The sequence below is a fragment of the Miscanthus floridulus genome, chromosome 1, assembly GCF_019320115.1.
Source record: "Miscanthus floridulus cultivar M001 chromosome 1, ASM1932011v1, whole genome shotgun sequence".
In the NCBI taxonomy this organism is placed as follows: domain Eukaryota; kingdom Viridiplantae; phylum Streptophyta; class Magnoliopsida; order Poales; family Poaceae; genus Miscanthus; species Miscanthus floridulus.
In genome coordinates, this window is record NC_089580.1 from 139,795,008 (window position 1) to 139,813,611 (window position 18,604).

The window sequence follows — 18,604 nt, forward strand, 5'->3', positions numbered from 1 at the left end:
AGGAACTGACTCCTCCTCCTCAATCTCCTGCTCCTCATCTGAGCTGTCACCATCTAATCCTCTATCAGTGCTCTTCCTCTTTCTTTCATCTCTAGACTCCACTCTGAACTCATCAGTGTCTGTGTCAGAAGAAGAGCTCCCGGACCCCTCTGCATACTGAGCTGCTGCACTAGAGGCAGCCCTGGTGGACCTCCTGCTGGTTGGCTGAAATCCAGGATGCATATCCTGTCTCGCCTTCTTGTACTTCTCAAGTGCTGGATCATGCCTGTGCTTGGACCTCGGCTCCTGTCGTCCACTCATGGTTGCTGTCCTATATCCAAAGATTTCCAAAGAATTTTAGATACATGCCCATAGCTTATTCTTGAATTGTAATTAGACACAGATTCTTTTATCCAAGGTTTTACAATCACCTCGACACACCATTGTCACAAGGTTTGCAAAACATAGATACAGAAGAAACTGTGCCTAATCTACAATTCTAGGATAGCATTGAATCAAAGGAAGCAGAGAGCCTGCTCTGCTGGGTAATACCAGACATGTCCGGTAGCATACCGGACACGTCCGGTATGGGCCACCAGCAACCCTAACTAGGGTTCCCTAATTCAAACCAACACGGATTAATACCAAACTTTGGGCATTGCTTCTCCATCACCAATGCAGCATATTGACCGAAGGAATTTTCAAATCATGTATTGACCAAGTAGATCGGACGAGGTCCGTGATTAGGGTACCTTAAGAGAAGAGAAGAGAGAGCGATGTGAAATCCAAATCCACGGGCTTTCAATCCTTGATCCAAGCCTTCTCCAATGCAATCTCCCTCTCTCTCTTTTCCTTGGTGAAATCCTTGGTCGCCCTAGGTGGGAAGAAGGGCGTCGGCTGGTTTGTTTGGAAGGAGACAGACAAGTCTGGGCCGAAGGGGTACTTCTGTTTTTATAGCCCCGCTCATACCGGACACGTCCGGTATTCATGGGCTGGCCCAAATTATTCCAAAATGTGTTTTGTCTCTTCCAATCCCTTTCTCTATTGTTGCTCAGTCCAAAAAGGTGTATGATCTTGATCCAAATCGAGTACTATACCTTTTCTTATCGAATGCCATCAATTTATTTTCTCTCTTCCAAATATATGGCATAAACAATAATTTGCTTGCTTGAGAGAGATAAAGTGAGATAAAGTAGATTGTGGACTTAAGAAAACCATGTCATGTGTGATTAGCCGATCAAACAATCAAGGAGAGCTATAATCACCACATGACAGGGCTAGGTCGCAAAGACCAAGATTCAAATAGTTTTTCAAATTCACACCACCTACACATGCTAGTTATGGGTTTTGAAAAACATCTCTCCTATGTCACACAAATGCACATTCTAACATGTAAAGGGCCTTAGATGCACTTACAATACATGTATGTAAAAACATACCTTTGCCTTGAGCCCACAAGAATACCACTAAGAAGATACATGGCATGACAATCTTTATGTTGACCTTGATTGCCAAGTAATCATGCTTGATATAAATTCAATTTTTCATCCAAAGGACTACAAAGAGTGCTAGATAAATTTGTTAGTCCATAATGGTGCAAAATAGAAATTTAGCTCCCCCTAAATAAGTGCTTCAAGTATTTTGAATGACTTTCAACAAGCACTTTTATTCTTTTAAGAATTTGGGAGTCAATTTTCTATTTTGACCATAAACTAAATAAAAATTGCCATATTTAAAATTAAGTTCGGGAGATGCTCACAATCCACTTAGATTTAATAAATCACAAGCTTCTTTGTGAATTTGTGATATATGAACGTATATGAAAAAAAAACAGTTGGAATCCAATTAGTGTTCTGGTTCTTGTAATACCGGACACGTCCGCTAGGCATACCGGACACGTCCGGAATACACAGAACAGAAGCACTGACTTTCTGTCCCTAGCCATACCGGACACGTCCGATAGTAATACCGGACACGTCCGATAGTAATACCGGACACGTCCGATAGGTTCAGGACAGAACCAATTAATTTACAGCTTGTAATTTTAGCTCTAGTATTTATTGTAAACTTGCATCTTAACAAAAGAATTGCTTTACTAGAGAGCCGTTAAAAGCATCATATGGCAAAGTAGAATTCCTTTTAATTTAATCTTATTAGCCACTTTCATTATTTCACAAATGTACCTATTTGTGAACTATAGAACACGAAACGAACAAAGTGGCTATCCTACAAGGTTTAGGTACTTGTTACCAATGGTGAGGATGAAATATATGAGATGTTCATTGAATTATCTTTGGGTCAACCATATAAGAGATTATGATAAGAATTGGTTGATAGATTGAGTGAATATAGTCAAATTTCTTGCTCAACCACTCCAAAGCCTTCATCCCATCACCAAGTACCTACATCATTAACCTAAGCACACTTTGGTACCCAACTCTTATTGGGTCCTTTTGAGTTAGTCAATAAGTGCTTAGGCACCCAAATGGCTTTAGCATTAGTTTGTGGTGAACACATCACCTTACTAGTGCTAACTCCATTTGTGGTCTTCCTAAGCATATCATTATAAACAAATGTGTTTGGCTTAGGAGTTTTACCATTTGGGCATTCATAGCTTAGATGCCCCTTTCTTCTACAAGCATAGCATATGCGGCCTTTGTGTGCTCTATGCTTGCTTTGCTTGTATGGACATCTATCAACCTTGTGGCCCATCTCATTGCACCCATAGCATCTTCTAGTTGCAACTTGGGCTTCCTTTCTTGCTTCTTTGTACATTTGGCATTTCTTGGTAGAAGCCTTTTGATTGGTGGCTTCAACCTTGTCGGCTCAACTCTTGTTTGGACACATAGCCCACTCATGTCCATACAATCCACAACCATAGCACATCCTTTTTCCATGTTTCTTGCTCTTGGTTGTGTTGGCCTTGCTTGAGATGTGATACTTTTGTTGGGCTTTGGAGGAAGCAAGGTTTGAACCCTTCTCAAGCTTCTTCACCATGTTATCACGGTTATCTTGAGAAGGTTGTGCTTTCTCCTTACCCTTCAACCGAATCACATCTTTCTTTAATCTTTGCACTTCTTCTTTGAGCTCTATGTTTTCTATAAGATTTAGCTCAATCGAAGATTGGCTTGCTTGAGTAGCACATTCATTAGTACAAGAAATATTTAATTGAGATGGTGTACTAGTGAGCGGATGTATGAGAGGCAGAGAGAATTTTACCGATGTAATCACAACCTCATGAGCCACCTCAAGCATGATGCTTGATTCTACTACTTCCTCATGAGAGCACTTTAGATGAACATAATTTGCTTGTAGCTCATTATACTTGCTTGATAGTTCATCTAGCCTTGCCTTGAGCTCAAAGTTTTCCTTCTCTAGTTGTGAAACACTAGAAGAGGAGTTAGTAACTAAAGCATGCTCAATTGACAATTTTTCATACCTCTCATTTATTGCCTTTAGCTCTTGCAATTTGGAGATGAGAAACTTTTCTTGATTTTGAAGCGATTGCTCTTGCTTCTCAATCTCTTCTTCAAGCTCATCATTCTTTTCAACTATCTTCATGATGATGAACTTGTCTTTATGGTTGAGATGATCAAGGTTGTAGTTGTCTTCAACTTGAATATCACTCTTATCTTGATCATCTACTTGTGCTTTCTCCTTTTCTTGATCTTTCTTGTTATTCTTCTTCTTGCTTTTCTTGGCCATCAGACACAAGTGATGAGTATCATGAGATACTGAGGTTGACTCATCACTTGTTCGCCATCGGGCTTGAGCATCGCTGCAAACAGCTGCTTGATGGTCTGCTGCCTCGGCCATACCGGACACGTCCGGTAGGCATACCGGACTCGTCCGGTATGTGCAGGCAGATAGCACGTCATGTGCTGCTTGCACTTCTTGCTCCGGCTCGGTGCTCATGAGGTCTTGTGAGGCTTCTTTGCTGCATGAAGACACAATGGACATACTTTCCATTGACTCGACCTCAAGTGCATCATCGTATTTGGATTCTCCATATAACTCAACGAGTTTGGTCCAAATGAGATGAGCACTCTCTGGAGGTGGTTGTCCATTGAATATTGCCTCATCTTGAACCTCTGCACTCAATGTACTCAAAATGATATTAATAGCTTGAGCATTGAGTTGCACGCATATCTCTTCCTCTTTTGATAAATTCTTATAGTTGCTCCAATCAACTATAGGAAGAGGTATGCTTGCAAACACAATATGCTCAACAATAGGACTAATATGTCTAAAAGCATTGAGTACATGAATTGACCAAGGTAGAAAGTTTGAACCATCATTTTGGAGAAGCACCGGCTCCAACTCGATAGGCGTCGACATCCTTTTCTCACGGCGGTGAAGCTTTAGGTGAGAATCTTGCTCTGATACCAATTGAAAGGACCTAGGATGCCGCCTAGAGGGGGGTGAATAGGCGTTTCTGAAAATTAACACCTTTAAAAGCGGAAACAATTAGAAAGGGGAGTTTCCAAAATGGAAACTCCAAATTAAGAGTACTACCACCCCTCAGAAGTTAGCCACAAAGTAAACAAGGTATAAAGAATATATCTAGAAGCTACAACCCTGCAACACCAAGTTAGAACAGAGAATAAATAATTTCAGTGCAGGCAGGAAATACCGGACGTGTCCGGTATGAATACCGGACGTGTCCGGTATACATGATTTCTGCAAATCGGCCCCGAACTTGCTCCTTTTGATTTCTATCTTCAAACCAAACTGCAGGCACCTAATGGAGATGACAAAATACACAGAGAACCTGCAGAATAGCTAGAGCAACACAAATATCAAATGAAATGCGAATTTAGACACGATATTTGTTTTACCGAAGTTCGGACTCGTTCGAGTCCTACTCTCCGTTGAGGGGGCTGTGGGCGACCCAGCGAAGGTCAGCCCTAGAGGGTACCACGAAGGTCACTCTAGCCGGAGTCTTTTCCAACTCCTTTTCCTCCTTCTACTAATTTGATTCCGAGGCGGCGGAATCGACCGTTACAAACTTTCCGAAGCAACCACAATCTCTCGGTTGCTCTCCGGCGACGCCTAGCCGTCTAGGACCGAAGAGTCCAAGAGTAACAAATGCGAATCACGAGATTGACAATATGCACAAGTGCTCAAGTGGTGGCTTGCTCTCTTTTTCAAATTCTCTCTTAACCCACAAATTGATTTTGCAATTTGGATCACACACTCACTAAGAGAGGGTTTAGGAGAGTTGGCAAGGCTCAAAAACGTGTGTCTATCTTAGCAGAATCAGCAGCCTCCAAAGGTGGAGGCTTGGGGGTATTTATAGCCCCCTTGAAAAACTAGCCGTTTTATAGCCGTTGCAATACCGGACAACGGTAACTAAGTTACAGTGAAATTGTGAGGCGTCGGAACTCCCGAAGAACGCCGGGACTTCCGACCGTCGGAACCCCTGACTCAAGTTGAAACCCCCGACCCTCAGTAATTTTGAAAAACATGTAACTGAGTTAAAGTTAGTGAGGTGTCGGAACTCCCGACATATGTCGGAACTCCCGACCGTCGGAACTCCCGACTTACGTCGGAACTCCTGACCCTCACGGCTTTTGAAAACTAGCCGTTGGCTTCTGGTATGAATACCGGACACGTCCGGTATGACCAGGATAGTGAACCCTCCAAGTCGGTCGAAGTGCGACACGTCGGAACTCCCGACCCATGTCGGGACTCCCGACCGTCGGAACTCCCGACTAACCAACCCGAGAACAACAATTTTACAGCTGCTGGACAAATACCGGACACGTCCGGTATGAATACCGGACACGTCCGGTATTGCCAGACCAGCAACGAATCAGTTAGCTCTTTTGTCGCTCAAATTCTCAAAACTCACATGGGTTGGCTTGAGCACTTATGAAACATTATCTATCAACATGATGCATCCCTCTTAATAGTACGGCATACCTATTAAACTCAAGATAAACGGGAATATGAATTTGTACCACTTGAGTTGTTCTTTTTGAATTGATGCCGCCCCTTCCAATCTTCATCAAGTAAGGGTGCTAACATATTGATGTTGATCTTTTCACTTGAGCATAGCCATCTTGAGCATGTGACTTGATTCCATTCATCAAGTTTGAATAATCCCAAATGTATCAAGTCACTTCCATCAAATACTTCATTATAGATTTGATTCTTCACATCAATATGACCATCTTAGCTTGATTAGTACCTCAACTAAATGTAAGTACTTTCTTCTTCACCCTAGCTAGGTTCTTCGGCCGCCAAGCCGTCGCTTGCCCTTCACCCTTGCTTAGTACCTCGAAGCCTTTCCTTGCTATCTTCACCATCTCAAGCCATCAAGTCACATCTTGTTGTTGAATCATCCATTCATATGTATTGTTATCTTTTTCATTTTTATTTAGCAAGCTTCAAATATGAGACCATTCCATATGCAATCCCTCATGTCTCATTAACTAATAATCACGAGCTTACTTTCACATAGTACATGGAACTCCCACAAGAAATAAGCCTTCACATGAATTCCATTTGCATTGTTGTCTTGTGCTTGAACTAGATTGTTTATACAACAACACATCATTTTGGCTTTCATTAAGTGCCTGTGAGATAACCTATTACCTGTTCACACTTAGCAAACGGGTTAGTCCTTTAATCACGTTGTCATTCAATCATCCAAAACCCACTAAAGGGCTAGATGCACTTTCACTATCATTGGACATTCTTGATTCTTTGCTAGTTCACTTCGCGTTCTCCATGGAAAGATACATCGGTATCTGTACGCCTGTGGAAAGTTATAGTTCTCAATACAATCTATAACTTTGTAGTTAAAAGTTTTTTATTTGAAGTCATTTAGAGTTCTAAATATGTGTTAGTTGATAGATTTTAAAATTCAAAATTTAGAATTCTTAAACGACCTCGAATATTTACAAAGTTGGTACCAAAGTTTAGTGGCCGACATGAGCTACATGTTTGCTGCTAATAAGTTTTTTATTTGAAGTCGTTTAGAGCCTTAAATATTTGTTTTAAATTTATATATTTTGATATTCAAAATTTTGAATTTTTCTAACAATATCGGATGGAGAGACATCATATACCAAAGTTGTAGTTCTTGACAAGATTTAAAACTTTGTAGCTAAAAGTATTTTCTTTTGAGTTCATTTAGTAGCCAAAATATCCAATATAAGATTATGAAATGTTGTGTGGTGTAGTGGTAGAGAAATGCCGATGCTAAGAGGCAGGTTGCAGGTTTGATTACTTGAAGTCACAAATCTTTTTGTTTTAGAGGAGGCGGGTATGTTAGATTTGTTTTTTGGGGTTTTCTTAAGACTATTAACGGAGACGGACATGTTAAGGTGTCTGCCAGATCCATATTAAAATAATTTTAGAAAATAGACATTCTATGCCATGTTTTATCGCTCGACACTTCTCATTCTAATGTAGGGCTCTTGGGCGAAAGCTTGCTCGTACAATTTATATAGCTCTGTTTGGTATATCTTTATTTCACTGATGAAACAATTTCTTGTCCTTTTTTTTTTTTTTGCTTTGGATCGAGCTGAAGATGTTTCAGAAAACAATTGGTAAAACTTTTCATAGTATGTATGGGAGAGAGAGGGAGAGAGCCGAGACAAGCTTCAACTCCACAGCCGTCCACCTCTTGTGATATCGGGTTTTAAGGAGCTCTATATTCGTTTGGGGAAAAAAACAGCTCCAAACAGAAGCTACTAGAGAAGCTGTGCTAAACGAGATTTTATTATACAAAAAAGTTTAGAAAGCTAGAAATAATTTTAACTTTTCTTCTAAATAATAAATAGCGATCTCTCTCTCTCTCTCTCTTTATAAAAAAAAATCGAAACTGACGTTAGCATCAGTCTGGGCCAAAATCATCCACTACAATGAGCAACGGTATGGCACTAAACCGAGAGGCACATCTTTGGATCAAACTCTTTAAGAAAAACAGATCAAATAACAGAACAAGTAGGGATCAAACTGACTGATACGGAAATCCTCTGAGTTGCCAACGGCTGACACCAAATGTTTAAATGGAGGAGTTCCATACGAAACCAAATGAACACTAAACTGAACGGCAGGAGCGGCCAAAACTGATAAAAGAAGAGAAATTATCTCCGCACTTGGCCGCCTAATCAAAGTCTGTCTCTGCCTCTCTGGTTTAGTACTGAGCTGTCAGGGGCTCGATCAGCTCCCTGAGAGGAGCCAGCTCTGCGCTCTCGATCAGCTGGAATTCCTGCAGGACAAAATAGTAATAACATCAATAAACATATGTAAATGACACCATCAATAAAGCAGGAATGTTGAAACGATAAATTTTCTTCAGAGAAAATAAGTCAGACCACCAAGAGCATAAAAATGCAATAAGTCAAGCAATTTGAATTAAAAAGGGTACTACTCTCCTCATTTATAACTAATTGGGAAGTAAATTCTTGTTTGAATAAAAATGAGTATTTAAATCATTTATAGTATGTTATCTTCTTGAAAGAAAACCAGAGTGCTTCATATACTATTACCGAATGACTTGAAAATTAAATGTGACAACAATTGGATTGAAAATTACCAGTGTGAAGAACACGAAGTGCTTGAAGCAAGTGTTGAGATGCGCCTCTTCCTTGAGCTTGACGATCATCTGAAAGTGGGAGTGGTATATGTGCGCGTACACCCTGAAGAGGCGCTTGAAGATCGTCTTGACAACGTCACGGAAGTTGGGAGGGAAAGGCGCCCCTGTTTAGCGTCAGCATTGCAAACCGAAACACACATGGTCATTGGTCAGACAACAAAAATAAAATCTCAAACCCAAGTACACTTTTCAGTGTGCAATGTGCTGCACTACTCTACGACGAACAAAGAAAGAAATTACCAAGCTGTTGTGGGAATATGGCTTCATCATCCAGCTGGATTTCTATCCAGTCCATCAGGTAGTCCACGTACTTTGGTGCAGACACCTTGATGGGCGCCTTGACCTTCACTCCATCGGCCCACCTATACTCGTACCTGTGGAGATTTCATTTCATTTCATCAGACAGTTTAAATTTGCAGTGTGACAATGTTTGTTTTGCGGGTACATAGAAGAAGATGATAAAGAAGAACAAGAAGGAGAAGAGAAAGACACTGTACTTTGGTCCAGCTGCCATGACTGGGCAGGTATATGGAGTGCAAAACTCCATCAGGGTGCTGTACAGAACGTTGATGTGGTTGAAGAAGTCAACAGCTGCCATCAGAAAGCAATGCAAGTCAATTAGACACTACAAGTAGAGAAACTGCAGTGCCTTCAAGCCATCAAGTAGGCCAACCAACGTGACCATCAAGGACTTTACGCCCTGTTCGCTTGGCTTATAAGCTGTACTTATTTTTTCTCTCACAACAAATCAGTCAACGGTACTTTCAGCCAAGGCTTATCAGCCAAACGAACAAGACATTAAGTACAAATAGGGATCTGAATTTGAGCATTAGAGATCTAATTAAGAACTGAAATTGAGGACCAAGAAGGATTTAATTTACTGTTGACAGCCAGCCACTCGTTGAGATCCTCCCCAATGGGCAGACGGACGGCCTCTCGCAGGTTGCCGCTGCCGAGAGTGGCGTCAATGTGCTTCCTCAACTGTGTACCCTGGAAACAATCACAAATTAACTTTCAGCATACAAGAATCGAGCATAAAGATATAGATGGCGTAGCATATACGGAGTATATACTAGTAGTGAAAAAACAACGTGATGCAAGCTTAACGAATGTGACTAGCTATATACTTATTTCATCCAAAATAATATCTCACGTCATCATATTTCTAAATTTACTCGTGACTAATCACTAATGTCGTTGTAGAAAATAAACACTCTTTCAACATGGGTTGACGCTAGTGACAGAAGCAATATAATACCAATTTGGGAAGAAAATACACCAAATCATAGACTTTTCCCCTCTGTTTCAAGATTATTAGGCCTTTGAAGCTATTATAGTCTTTTCACATGTCATGAGTAATGTTATCATATCAAATTACATTTTAATAAAAGCTTAAAATCAAGAGGGGGTATGGGCCTTGGGCCAAACACAGGATGGTCCATGGCCCACATGTGCCATAGCTTGAGTTACATATAGATAGAATAATTGTCTGATCGCTTGAACTGCTTCTCTCACAATAAATCAGCAGTTTATTAGCCACATAAATCATTAGCCGAACAAGGCGATCAATAAACCGGGGCTTCAAATCCTGTAACGTAGATTTTCAATCAACTAGATCTAGATCAGCATGCTAGCTTGGGCTACATGTACACATGATAAAGGGATTCAAATCCTGTAACGTAGTAGATTCTTAGGCTCTGTTCGCTTCAATTTATCAGTCGTATCGTTTCAGTGAAATAATAGTATTTTTTCTCTTACAACAAATCAGTATCAGCATCAGTTGTTTTTCGAGCCAGCGGAACAGGGCCTCTGCTAGGTCTCAGCGTACTAGCTTGAGCTACATGTAGGCATGATAAAGCGCTTCGAATCCTGTAACGTACTCCCTCCGTCCCGAAATATTCACACGTCTAGCATTCAAAATTTTCCCGAAATAATCGAACACCTTCACATACGACAACAGGCCAGCTATCCCATCGGCGTGATAGACTGAGCAGCCATAGGTTACTGCATCTGCACCTCCATACACGTTGCAGCGCTGCAACGTTTGCCCAGCGTGTGGGCCCAATAAAATACGATTTCGAGTCTGGTAGCTTGAGCTACATGTGTAGACATGATAAAACGCTTTGAGGGTGTTTGGTTACATGGACTAAATTTTAGTCCATGTCACATCGAACGTTCGGATGCTTTTTATGAGAACTAAATATGAGTTAATTATAAAACTAATTACATAGATAGAGACTAATTTACGAGACGAATTTATTAAGCCTAATTAATCCGTCATTAGCACATATTTACTGTAGCACAACATTATCAAATCATGGGCTAATTAGGCTTAAAAAATTCGTCTCGCAAATTAGCCACAATCTGTGCAATTAGTTATTTTTTTCATCTATATTTAATACTTCATGCATGTGTCCAAACATCTAATGGGACATGGACTAAAATTTTCGCATAGAACCAAACACCTTCAAATCCTGTAACGTAGATTCCTAGTCTGCTACGTCTCAGCTCTGCCAATAGTAAATGACTTTATTCTCCGTTTATATTTTTTCTACGCAAGTGAGAGGTGGATTTTGGTGGCCCCACCATATTAATGCATCACAGTGTCTCCTCACTGCTTTAACATGCATCCAGACATGTGCTTCAAATTTTTGTCAGGCAAGGCTCGCGGTACCTCTGCAAGCGACTATGACATAGCCACGAGGACACTAAGGGCGTGTTCCAAATTTTTTTTTGTCTTCTACAGTAAAAGAGCATGTTTGAACACATGCATGAAGTATTAGATGTAGATGAAAAAAAACTAACTGTACAGTTCTCGGAAAAATCGCGAGACGAATCTTTTAAGCCTAATTAGTCCATGAAAAGCCGTAAGTGCTACAGTAACCCGCATGTGCTAATAACCGATTAATTAGTATCATTAGATTCGTCTCGCAGTTTTCTGATGGGTTCTATAATTTATTTTTTTATTAGTATCCAAAAATCCCTCCCGACATCCTTCCGACACATCCGATGTGATACCAAAAAATTTTATCTCCCCAACTAAACCCATCCTAACTGGTAGACTCTAGTACCTCTGCAAGAGACTCTTGACCTACTACGAGGACACTAACAGGTACGACAAAGATGGATGCATACATGGGATTTAGAGCAGCACGCTACGGTGGTGCTTGCATGAGGGAAGCCCTTATTTGGATCCTCTCCTGATACAACTCTAAGTTGTACTGTAAACTCTTGTTTTTCATAGGCTCAGAGCTGACAGCCTACAATTTGGATGCGGTCCCCAGGTAATCCCTACTATATTTGCTAGCTGGCTCCAATTTAACCCTGTAAACAGCTTTTCTGAGAGTTTTGGCGTTGCAAGAACCGTAGCTAAATGCGTTTCAAGGAATCAATCCCTGCCTGACAGGACAAATTAAAGTGAAAGAAAAGGCGCACGGTTTCAGTTTCTGCTTAAAGAGATCATTTGGAAATTGGAAGCAAAGGAACGAGCAATAATTTACGAGGTGAAATCACAGGCGATGCAGCTCTAACTGATTTCTCATGATTGCAGCGTGTATTGGTTTTTTTTTTTTTTTTGGAGGAAACGTGTATTGGTTTATTTGTTACATAGCCATAACTTTATTATTGATAAAGCTTCTTGTATCATAAAAAAAGTTAGAGCTATCACTATGCAAAAGATTATCATTTCAAGGGAAACAATTATCATCATGCAAACATCGCTCCATAGGTAAAAATAGGTATTCCATCAATTGATCGTGGCTCAAAATTCGGCAACTACTGACGTCCTGCTATAACATGGGGCCAGATTAGGATGCAGCACGTATGTAAATCATTTTTTCTTTTCTTTTTTTCTTTAAAAAATAATGCGAGGAGTTTGCCGTGAAACGTTATTAAAAGAGAGCGAGAATTAAAAGCAGAAAGCAAGAAAACCAAAAGAGAAAAATCCGGCCAAACCACCCTACCTTTATAACCCCTTAACCTTTTTTTATTTAGTTTGGGAAGTAAAATTGGTTGACGTACTGTCACCTCAACTCAAAAGTAATACGAGACCACCAGGAGAGATTTCCCCTAGGGTGTCGCATTAAGAGGGTGCCGCGCTTCGAATCTGGATCGGGCGGGGGTTTCAACAACCCCCTGAGTTCAACCCTCTAACGGCTACAACCGCGAGAAGCTTAGCCTATCACCTGAACCCCATCCCTCGTAATCTAATAAAGGATAGAGTAATCATTGGACGAACTCACGATAGACAACGAGTCTGTTCGCTGGTTGGTTTCTAGACTGATAAGTCCAGTTAATGCTGGTTTGTCGTGAGAGGAAAACATTGTTGACTGGCTGATAAGCCCTGGCTAAAACCAACAAACGAACAGGCTGAACATCGTTAAGAATGGAATAGTTCAGTTGATGGCAGACATGACGAGAATATCCACACCTCATGACTGACACGCCAATAGGCACAGCTTACCTTGTTCCCGGGCGACAAGCTCTTCTTTGGCCTGAAGGTCCTCTGGTGGTTCCTGCAAGCGCATGCGGATCCGCCGCCGCCCGGGACGACAGAAACCATCATCAGAACAACCGGTTCAGAGAGAGGAAGAATAAACTAACATCTGCGTGCGTACTTGCTGCCGCTGGAGAAGAAGCTCATCTTGTTCGTCTCCGAAACGAACGAACGAAGAACCTGACGATGAGCAGCACTGAGTAGCCGTCGACACTGCACACATATCACTGTGTGTTTATATATATAATATATGCCAACCCCTACCTGTGGTCCGCTGCTGGCTGGGCCTTGCCTGGCGCAAGCTGCGTGTACGGTCACGGTGTGTGTGCGTTTCAGTTTCACCGGCGCCGCTCTTGCGTGCTGCGCTGCGTCGGGGCCAGCCAGCTTTTTTTATCGCTCATCAGCCGCCCGCTGAATGCATGCCCTAGCTAGATGGTTTCCGAGATCCCGCGCGCTCTGTGCATTGCATCCCTCATGAGTCATGACCAACAGCTATCCCTTCCCGTCTACTCAACAAACTAACGTTAAACCTGATCTCGGCAACTCATAATCTCTCCGTCCTCGTCGGGATCTTAATAATAAAGTTCTAACTGTGATGTCATTTATTTATATTTACGGAGTTATGGGAAGTGGTGCCATTGTGGCATTTGTAACACGTCAGAAATGGACGTGGGATTATGCTCCATAATAAAAAAAACGTGGTAGTAAAGGCTCGTCGAAGAGCGTGTTTGGTTTCCTAGGCCAAACTAGCCTGGCTCGCCACCACTGAACAAGGCCCTTCGTGGCCAGGCGCGAGGTATGCATGAGGTGGATGTTTGGTTGCTTATATTAACGTAACCCAGCTGAGCTAAGCTGTATAGTAACGGTGTTCAGTTGCGCGGTTGCATGTGAACATTTGAAATTCAGGTGCAACTGGAGTTTGTTTTGGTATGCTGCATGCAGTACAGGTCTGGTTACCTCGTACTAGCGCTTGTAACGTCACCACATACAGATACAATAGAGTTGAATTGAGTACAAGGCACTAGTGATGGATGATTACAACAACTTAATAATTAAAATGATAATGATAATAGCTTAGACTAAGATTATGGCATCCTTAACCGTAGATGTACGATCCTTGGGCTTCAATGGTGGTGCAGCAAGCTTCACATCTTATTTTTTTGTGGATCCATTAAAGGCAGCAAAAGCTCTTCATCACTGAACTTGTATTCTTGCAGCATGCACTGCACTCCTGAATCCCACTACTTGATCATGAGCAGCCTCCCAGCTGGAGAACACTCCATTCGGAGGCCAACATGAACAACATGCTAGGTCATAGCGTATTAAAATTGCAACAATCATGAAGGTTCTAACTGTGATCTTATATTTATTTATACAGTTATGGGAATTGGTGCCATCGTGGCATTTGTAAGATGGTGGAAATGGGCGTGGGATCATGCTCCAAAACGTGGTAGTGAAGGGCTAAAGGGCATGTTTGGTTTCCTATACCAAACTAGCCTAGCTCTCACCACTGAGTCAGGCCCTCCGTGGCTAGGCACACGCATGCATGAGGTGGATGCTGGGTTGCTTGTGCTAACTCAGTCAGGCTGTGCAGTAACGTTGTTTGGTTGCCTGGTTGCATGTGAACATTTGAAATTTAGATGCAGGTGGAGTTTGTTTTGGTAGGCAACATGCAACACGGGTTTGGTTACCTCATACTAATGCTGGTATGGTTACCACATACATATAAACTAGAGTTGAAATGGGTACAAGACACTAGTAATAGATGTTTACAATAACTTAATAACTAAAATGATAATAGCCTGGAGTCATAAGATTAGTTAGTTAGTTGCTCATATTGGTCTCCAAATGGTCACCAGCTATGATCTATAGTTAGTTAGTTGGAGTTGCATGTTAGCTGCACAAAAGATTGCATGAATAGATCATCTGCACATGTAGCCGGATATCGTCACTGCACAACATATAGTCCACTAAGGAGTTATACACAAAAGGAGCCACCCATGGAGTAGGGACTGTACAAAAGAAGCATCCACTAGGAGAGACCAGTTGCAATAGAGGTTAGACCAAGGAGAGGACCCCCTGCGCGCAATATATATGGATCAACCAGCATGGACCAAGGCTCACAGATAATAGTTCTTGGACAGGAAGGTTGAAAGTGCATCTAGCCCTTTAGTGGGTTTTGGATGATTGAATGACAACGTGATTAAATGACTAATCCATTTGCTAAGTGTGGTCAGGTAATAGGTTATCTCACAGGTACTTAGTGAAAGCCAAAATGATGTGTTGTTGTATAAACAATCTAGTTCAAGCACAAGACAATAATGCAAATGAAATTCATGTGAAGGCTTATTTATTGTGGGATTTCCATGTACTATGTGAAAGCAAGCTCATGATTATTAGTTAATGAGACATGAGGGATTGCATATGGAATGGTCTCATATTTGAAGCTTGCTAAATTAAAATGAAAAAGATAACAATACATATGAATGGATGATTCAACAACAAGATGTGACTTGATGGCTTGAGATGGTGAAGATAGCAAGGAAAGGCTTCGAGGTACTAAGCAAGGGTGAAGGGCAAGCGACGGCTTGGCGGCCAAAGAACCTAGCTAGGGTAAAGAAGAAAGTACTTGCATTTAGTTGAGGTACTAATCAAGCTAAGATGGTCATATTGATGTGAAGAATCAAATCTATAATGAAGTATTTGATGGAAGTGACTTGATACATTTGGAATTATTCAAATTTGATGAATAGAATCAAGTCACATGCTTAAGATGGCTATGCTCAAGTGAAAAGATCAACATCAACTTGTTAGCACCCTTACTTGATGAAGATTGGAAGGGACGGCATCAATTCAAAAGAAATCAACTCAAGTGGTATAAATTTATTTTTCCTTTGATCTTGAGTTTAATAGGTATGCCGTACTATTAAGAGGGATGCATCATATTGATAGATAATGTTTCATAAGTGCTCAAGCCAACCCATGTGAGTTTTGAGTATTTGAGCGACAAAAGAGCTAACTGATTTGTTGCTGGTCTGGCAATACCGGACGTGTCCGGTATTTGTCCAGCAGCTGTAAAATTGTTGCTCTCAGGTTGGTTCGTCGGGAGTTCCGACGGTCGGGAGTCCCGGCATGGATCGGGAGTTCCGATGTCTCGCACTCTAATTGACTTGGAGGGTTCACTGTCCTGGTCATACCGGACGTGTCCGGTATGGATGACCAGAAGCCAACGGCTAGTTTTCAAAAGCCTTGAGGGTCGGGAGTTCCGACGTGAGTCGGGAGTTCCGACGGTCGGAAGTTCCGACATGCGTCGGGAGTTCTGACACCTCACTAACTTTAACTCAGTTACATGTTTTTCAAAATTGCCGAGGGTCGGGAGTTCCGACTTGAGTCGGAAGTTCCGACGGTCGGGAGTCCCGGCATTCATCGGGAGTTCCGACGCCTCACAACTTCACTATAACTTAGTTACCATTGGCGCAGTGTAAGTCATACCGGACGTGTCCGGTATGAATACCGGACGTGTTCGGTATTGCAACGGCTATAAAATGGCTAGTTTTCCAGGGGGGCTATAAATACCCCCAAGCCTCTACCTTTGGGGGCTGCTGATTCTGCTGAGATAGACACACGTTTTTTAGCCTTGCCAACTCTCCTAAACCCTCTCTTAGTGAGTGTGTGATCCAAATTGCAAAATCAATTTGTGGGTTAAGAGAGAATTTGAAAAAGAGAGCAAGCCACCACTTGAGCACTTGTGCATATTGTCAATCTCGTGATTCGTATTTGTTACTCTTGGACTCTTCGGTCCTAGATGGCTAGGCATCGCCGGAGAGCAACCGAGAGATTGTGGTTGCTTCGGAAAGTTTGTAACGGTCGATTCCGCCGCCTCGGAATCATTTAGTGGAAGGAGGAAAAGGAGTTGGAAAAGACTCTGGCTAGAGTGACCTTCGTGGTACCCTCTAGGGCTGACCTTCGCTGGGTCGCCCGCAGCCCCCTCAACGGAGAGTAGGACTCGAACGAGTCCGAACTTCGGTAAAACAAATATCGTGTCTCAATTCGCATTTCATTTGATATTTGTGTTGCTTTAGCTATTCTGCAGATACTCTGTGTATATTACTATCTCTAATAGTTTCCTGCAGTTTGGATTGAAGATAGAAATCAAAAGGACCAAATTCGGGGCTGTTCCACTGAAGTCGTGAATACCGGACACGTCCGGTATACATACCGGACACGTCCAGTATTAGCCCCTGCGCCAAACTAAATTGTATTGTGTTCTAACTCTTTGGTCTCTTTGGTTGCAGGCGTTTGGCTTCTAGATTCATTTAGTATCTTTTATATACTCTGTGGCTAACTTGTGAGGGGTGGTACTACTCGTTATTTGGAGTTTCCATTTTGGAAACTCTCTTTACTAATCGTTTCCGCATTTAAAGGTGTTAATTTTTAGAAACGCCTATTCACCCCCCCTCTAGGCGGCATCCTAGGTCCTTTCAATTAGTATCAGAGCGAGGTTCTCACCTAAAGCTTCACCGCCATAAGAAAAGGATGTCGACGCCTATCGAGTTGGAGCCGATGCTTCTCCAAAATGATGGTTTAAACTTTCTAACTTGGTCAATACATGTACTCAATACTTTTAGAGATATTAGTCCTCTTGTTGAGCATATTGTGGATGCAAGCATACCTCTTCCTATAGTTGATTGGAGCAACTATAAAAATTTGTCAAAAGAGGAAGAGATATGCATGCAACTCAATGCTCAAGCTATTAATATTATTTTGAGTACATTGAGTGTAGAGGTTCAAGATGAGGCAATCTTCAATGGACAACCACCTCCGAAGAGTGCTCATCTCATTTGGACTAGACTTTTTGATTTATATGGAAAATCCAAATGTGATGATGCATTTGAGGTTGAGTCAATGGAAAGTATGTCCATTGTGCCTTCATGCAGCGAAGAAGCCTCACAAGACCTCAAGAGTGCTAAGCCGGAGCAAGAAGTGCAAGCAGTGCATGACTTGCTGTCTGCCTGCATGTACCAGACGTGTCCGGTATTCCTACCGAACGTGTCCGGTATGGCCGAGGCAGCAGACTAGCAAGCAGCTGTTTGCAACGATGCTCAAGCTTGGTGGCAATCAAGTGATGAGTCAATCTCTGTATCTTATGATACTCATCACTTGTGTCTCATGGCCAAGAAAAGCAAGAAGAAGAGTAACAAGAAAGATCAAGAAAAGGAGAAGGCTCAAGTGGATGATCAAAAAGAGAGTGATGTTGAAGTTGAAGACAACTACAACCTTGATCATCTCAACCATAAAGACAAGTTCATCATCATGAAGATAGTTGAAAAGAATGATGAGCTTGAAGAAAAGATAGAGAAGCAAGAGCAATCGCTTCAAAATCAAGAAAAGTTTCTCATCTCCAAATTACAAGAGCTAAAGGCAATAAATGAGAGGTATGAAAAATTATCAATTGAGCATGCTTTAGTTACTAACTCCTCTTCTAGTGTTCCACAACTAGAAAAGGAAAACTTCGAGCT

General features: G+C 41.7%; 1 protein-coding gene across 1 annotated transcript; it reads right to left on the bottom strand.

Annotated features, from left to right (window-relative positions):
- Nucleotides 1-8,112: 8,112 nt before the first annotated feature.
- Nucleotides 8,113-13,232, bottom strand: LOC136495433 (MOB kinase activator-like 1A). Its single transcript, XM_066491377.1, has 7 exons — nucleotides 13,207-13,232; nucleotides 13,053-13,104; nucleotides 9,472-9,580; nucleotides 9,088-9,181; nucleotides 8,831-8,964; nucleotides 8,531-8,694; nucleotides 8,113-8,203 (listed from the first exon to the last, which is right to left on the bottom strand). Exons 1-7 carry the CDS (start codon nucleotides 13,230-13,232, stop codon nucleotides 8,129-8,131), a joined length of 654 nt encoding a protein of 217 aa, XP_066347474.1. The 3' UTR covers nucleotides 8,113-8,128.
- Nucleotides 13,233-18,604: the final 5,372 nt, after the last annotated feature.

What these genes read in the sequence shown, in the direction of transcription:
- LOC136495433 (XM_066491377.1), bottom strand. Translation starts at nt 13,232, where the DNA reads ATGAGCTTCTTCTCCAGCGGCAGCAA. An exon ending in GCTTGTCGCCCGGGAACAAG is followed by an intron (nt 9,581 to 13,052) that starts GTAAGCTGTGCC and finishes GATTGTTTCCAG; the next exon opens with GGTACACAGTTGAGGAAGCA. An exon ending in GTCATGGCAGCTGGACCAAA is followed by an intron (nt 8,965 to 9,087) that starts GTACAGTGTCTT and finishes AAATCTCCACAG; the next exon opens with GTACGAGTATAGGTGGGCCG.